Source organism: Ptychodera flava, chromosome 8 (genome assembly GCF_041260155.1).
Source record: "Ptychodera flava strain L36383 chromosome 8, AS_Pfla_20210202, whole genome shotgun sequence".
NCBI classification, from domain to species: Eukaryota; Metazoa; Hemichordata; class Enteropneusta; family Ptychoderidae; genus Ptychodera; species Ptychodera flava.
Window position 1 is genome coordinate 1,747,092 of NC_091935.1, and position 6,000 is coordinate 1,753,091.

The 6,000-nt window shown below is 35.8% G+C and overlaps 1 protein-coding gene across 5 annotated transcripts in view; it reads left to right on the forward strand.

Annotated features, from left to right (window-relative positions):
* LOC139138160 (fibroblast growth factor receptor 1-like) overlaps positions 1-5,410 on the forward strand; it is a 95,956-nt gene extending 90,546 nt beyond the window's left edge. For all 5 annotated transcript variants that reach the window (XM_070706404.1, XM_070706402.1, XM_070706401.1 and 2 more), the window contains 3 exons: positions 3-211; positions 1,685-1,790; positions 4,030-5,410. In XM_070706404.1, the coding sequence (XP_070562505.1) occupies positions 3-211; positions 1,685-1,790; positions 4,030-4,194 (480 nt within the window). In that variant the 3' untranslated portion in view covers positions 4,195-5,410. The remainder of the gene's footprint in view (positions 1-2; positions 212-1,684; positions 1,791-4,029) is intronic.
* Positions 5,411-6,000: the final 590 nt, after the last annotated feature.

The following is a 6,000-nucleotide window of genomic DNA, read 5'->3' on the forward strand; positions in this document are numbered from 1 at the left end:
AGGGTCGAGTGCCAGTGAAATGGATGTCACCAGAAGCTCTTTTTGACAGAGTTTACACCATACAGAGTGATGTATGGTCATTTGGCATTCTGCTTTGGGAAATCATGACCTTGGGTGGCTCACCGTACCCCAGTCTTCCAGTGGAAATGCTCTTTGATTTCCTCAAAGCTGGCAAGAGGATGGAACAACCACATGGCTGTTCTCCTGAAGTGTAAGTGTCAGAGAGAGAGAGAGAGAGAGAGAGAGAGAGAGAGAGAGAGAGGGGGGGGGGCAATCTTGAAGGATAGAGGGAGGGAGTAAGTGATAAAGGAGAATTACAGCCGCAGAATTTCTCGAACACAGAAATCTTTGACGTTCATTTGTAGGCATGGATGTGTTATGCTCTGATTGGTGAGGGATAATAAAATCAGATGGAAGTGTACTTTTGCGGTGAACTGAGTCACTTCAGCGTAAAGTGAGGTCAGAAACTGGAAAGGTGGTAGTTTTTTGATCAGTTAATATTGTTACTGGGGTTACGAGGTCATTCCTGAAGTTGAAAACAGCAAGAGTAAAAGCTCACATACAGATACTTCAGCTTCTTTTAACAGTACCAGAAATTCATCTCACGTCAGTCACATCTTGAAGAAAAAACCAATAAAGCCACGTTTTCAAGTGATTTTAACTGTGGAGTTTATGAGTTTAGACATGGAGTAGGGTTTACCAGAATGCAGTCGCTGATTGAATTTCTAGAGGGCAAACCAGATTGGGAGATAGTCATCATTTGTGACTTTGTAATCATGATTTGTTTGTGAAAAAAAAACAATGACTCATCAACGTCAGATTGTCGTCAGTGATCATTGAATTCATCTTGTTTGGCAAAATTATGTCAGGGGTTATGAGTGAGCACTGTCAGAGGTTTTTGTCATTTTCAAGTGTGTAACTTCTTTATTAAGTAAATCGGTACATTCATCAGACTTCACAGCCTGGTTGAAAAATTTAGAGCCAGCTGAACACAAATTTACTACTTTTTATAATTCAATAGTTTTCCTCTCACTCCTTCCATGAAAAGACTGCATTCGTATCAACCACAAATAAATCACAGTGTGATATTTTATCATTTATTTGAAAGCTTGAACAAAATGTGTGAAGTTGTTGAATGACTGAATAGATTTTGATGTTCAAAGTTTTGTGGGTAACATTCTCCCTCACTACTTTACTGCCCTTTCTACCGAAATTTCTGATTTTCCAGCATTCTCTTGACCTGTACAACAGTTAGAAGTACCACTTATCAAGCACTTTTCCATTCTGTTCTGTTGTATCAATGTTCAGTGCCTGCAGTCAGGTACTTATAACAACCATTCAAACCAACAGATACACACTTGAATTCATCAAAACGTACAGTGTGGGGTGAACACAAATGCTTGAACTAAGGAAATATCAGCTGTGACTTTCTGGGATAAGTTCTCATGTTACACTTCTCATTTCCCATGTCTTCACATTACGGTGAACACCTTCAATTCCATTAGGCCCGGTATCATTTACATCTTCCGTTACAAACTCAAAATGAGTCTTAAAGACTTTGCATAGATTCAAGTGCTGTCCTGGATCAGAATGTACTGGAAATCTGATTTGTTCAATATATGAGAAACTTACTAGAAACTGAAAGTAATTACGTGTGGTTTGTTTGTTTTTCTTTCATGTTTAGATATTTTGTGATGAGAGACTGTTGGAGAACATCACCAAACCAAAGACCAAACTTCAACCAACTTGTACAAACGCTTGATGGTTTATTAACACAGTCTAGCAACCAGGTAAATATTATTAAATATTATTAAAGGTTGTGTGTATGTACCGGTATGTGTGTTTGTGCATGTGTATGCATGCATGTGTGCATACATATTTATTTATATGCATATGTCAATGTGTGTGTCTTCATGAGTGCATGTGCACACATGTAAGGTAAATATGAGGTTTATTTTATAAAGGAGACAAAGTTATCTGCTAATGTAACTCCAGTCTTGATATGATCCCAGCTTATTGTGAAACTGATACATTTTCCTCTTTCAGTGAACCCTTTCCTGGCCTTTTTCCATCTTCTATAGAACAGTTGGATCTTTACAGATTGAAATCAGGGTGAAAGGGGTCACATGACATAAGTGGTTGTCGTTGAATATTTACTCATTGCCTAAAGGCATGTGGTCTAAATATTTCAAAAAGACAAGTACATGTTGGAAACAATTTCAGCTATTGAATTATTTATTTTCAGTGTGAGCAATGTGTCTCAGTTTTCACACTGGCTGATAAAACATATTTCTGTTTTTAGCAGGAATGAAATAAAACTGTGTTTAAATGAAACAAATTACTGAGTGTAAATAATTATACTGGAGTTTAGATAAAGATTTCTTTCATTGTGAGTTTCATCTATATTAGGTTTTGAAAATAAAAACAATCATAGAGATAACATTTTAGTTTGAATACCAAGATAAGAATCATATGTGTACAAGACATGAATGAAAGTCATTAGGATTAATTAATCTGAGACAAGGAATAGTTTGCTTTGGTTGAAAGACAAATAAGAATTCAAAGTGATTTCATAGAAATTAGATCCATCAGATGCAGACTTAGTTGTGGCTTTGAGATGATTTTTCTGTTGGTAAGCATTCACTCATTGGCCAGTAAAGAAAAAGTATCTTTTGAATATTTTATAATACAATATGGCTAAGCTCCTTTGGAAATGCTGAGCTGTTAAGAAAGGTTGATTCTCCGTTAGCGTCAACTTTGCTCCTCTTTTCTGAAACCAAAGTTTTGAAATTTTCAAATTTGGTCAACAAGTCATTCATGATGAGAAAATTTGCAAAAGCAAATTTTGGAATTTTCTTCTTTTATGATCAGACTGCTTCTACGGTACCGCAGGTGTTGGTGATGCCCTTATTGAGTTTTGAAAAAATACTGAGTTTTGCTTAAATTTTCATTGGTAGATTTTTTATGATATTTTTCTGTGGTTTGTTCAATTTTTTCAAACTTCTTTTCTGAAACTGTTTGTCCAATATTGTTTATATATTACAATGGATTAGCTCGCAGAGATTTGTAGAGTATTGTGAAAATGAACACACATTTGCATCAATTTGTAAATTTTTTATAAATTTTCATTTTTTGCGCAGAATGAAATTTGCATAGTAAGCTTTTTTGGGCTGGTTTTTTCATTGAAGGTCAAAACAGTCAAACTTTTTCTCTCAACCAGGGGCCGTATAGCTTTGAAATTCAATGTGCTGCCTTTTTGATACTCCTTTATTAGCAAAACGTTGCATTTTGAAATTTATGGGAATTTTTCTCTTTATTCAATTTTCTTCAAAAAATTTTTTCTGTGTAATTGTCAGTCTAATGGTATTCAAATTTAACGTAAAGTTCCCAGGGATAGCCTCATTTAGCTTTGTACAAATGATGATGAAATTCGCATTTGCAAAATGTTGCCGCGACTTTTCTCATTTTTTGTCAAAAAATCGCATTCTCATGTACCATTGGTCTTACAACTAAAAAATTCATGTAGCTTGAATATCGTTAATGTCATAATTTCAACCTTGATATCTGGCGTTTGGCATTAGAAAGTGGAAGTTTCTTCACTTTTTTAGAGCAAAGTTTGTCACCCTAGAAAAAAATATTAAAACAAAATACAACAGCAGAGCTATTCTGACCACTAGATTATTTGTAGATTTGAAGAGAGAGCATTGAGAGATACTGAATACAGAGAATGATTGCATTGATCATGTTTATGATCAGGCAAGGACAACCATATTGGTTGAATTGCAAACTGATTTTTAGGAGGTGTTCTGTCAAAAACGCTGTTATAAAGTCAGGAAACATAACAGTGAATGTTTTATCATCTGCAACTCAGAGAGAGTTTTTGTGCAAAGAGGTTTGGTAAAGATTAAATCTATTACCTAACCTTTGTCAGTCGTAAAACACAATTATTCACTGCCACCCATATACCAAAACCACCAGTCTGGAACATTGCTGAGCTCAGTAATGTGTACATTTTATTGAACCTTGTAGGACTACCTATCCCTTGATGCACTTGGAGATGGTCCAGAGGTCATGACGGAATATCTTGATAGCAGTACAGTTGAAAGCAACAGTAGTGACAGTACAAAGAGATCTAGCCAAGGAAATCAGTCTCTGCCAAATAAACCAAGGAACAGACTAGAATCAACTGTTTGATGAGCACATTTTGATTAAACATTACAAGATGAATGAACATTAAATCTGCCAGTTTTTTTACTACACAAGGCTACTCTTCCATATTTCAAAGACAATCTTTTTATGAATAATGTAATGGGTGCTGTGCACTCGCTAAGTTTCAAGGTACTCATCGTCGTGCATCTACAATTCCACCGACAACCTCGCTGGTCGATGTCATCTCAACATTTTGTACTTATCCTTCAAGTCAGGAACTGGATTGAACAATATTCCACTGTTTCACCTCTCCTTGATTTCGGATTTTCCAGCATGACAGACCTTGATATTTAGACTCCAGGGAATTATAATTACAGCTGTTTAATTTCTTCCTCTTTTGTAACCTTAAATCATGGATATGAATGGATTCTGAAGAAGGCAAGGTCTGCGTGGAAATCCTGGACACTGTTGATTACAAGACTCCAAATGTGTCATCAATGTTGACGGTGAAAGTTGTCAGTCAGTTCCGATAGAGATCAAGAAACTGTGAATCACGAAACTTCAACAGATTTAGATACAAAACCTTTCACCCCCAGTTTACCACTGTTGGGAATCAGAGTTCACTGTACCAATGTTGGGGGATCAATTTGAATGTTGGAGAGACACCACTGGAATCAACTGCATCAGGCCAGCGAGAAGATTGGCCTATTTTTTAGAACTGTTTTACTGGACAATGCCAGTCCAGAGTAGTTGTGTCTGTAGCAGTGTACTAGGAGTGTAGTATAAATACCAAGATTGCATCTACCGATGGTAGTTTTGCATAGCTGTGCACAACCAGCCAATAACGTATCCTGTGGTTTTTCTGTGCTCATCTAAGCCATCATGTTACAACAGGAAGGCTGTGTTTTCATTTAATGCATTTTAGAGTAACACAGAACATGCCCTCTGTGCATTTGGTTCCCCTGCAAGCCTACAAGGACAAACTGAGAATTTTCAGCAAGCTAGGGTACACATAATTAGATGAACTCTTAGCTGGGCAACAAAATTTATCCCAGAGTTTCACAATATCATTACCTTTCATGAATCAAATAAAAAATGCCTATCAAAGTGTCTTTATGGAGAGAAGGATTCATTATTGGCTGGTTACTATAAATCCATGCAAATATATCTCAATCCTAGATGAAAATTAGTGTACAAAGTAGCTTTCATAATCCACTAACCGTATATTTCACACGTTAACCAAAATGGGTGATATTTTTCACCATTGTAGTTCAAATATAGAAATGTAAAGGTACTATTTCTGAAATGAGGTAATTTTATATGATGTTTATTTACTTGACCATTTCAAAAAAAATGAAGACAATCATTATTTTTGTAAAATCTGTATAGCATTTGAATATAAGCAACTGACGAAATATTAAGAAATATATTAAGCAAAAAAGTACATATTGGTCGTAGAGGAGCTGTTGTAGTGGACGAGCTGCAGATGGACATAAAAGGTCTCATGCAAAATTTTTATGGACCTGAGAAAACTGTCTGTCTGTAGAACTGCAGATGGGTGATAGAGATCTGCCATAGGGGTACACTGTTGACTGTCTGTGATTGGACGACTACTGTGATAGTGTAGCAGATATGGGTAAGTCCAGACAATAGATCTTTGCATACACAGTGTACCAGTAGATATATGCAAGCAATATCAAAGTGTAGATTTGCAAATTGTATAAATGGTATGTAGAATATGTAGTTTGTGTGATCTTTTATACCGCCATTTCTAGATTATCATTCTTAGTGTCCTTTCTAGCAATTTTATATTCTCATTAGCCAAGAAAAAAAATACAAAAAATCAACAGG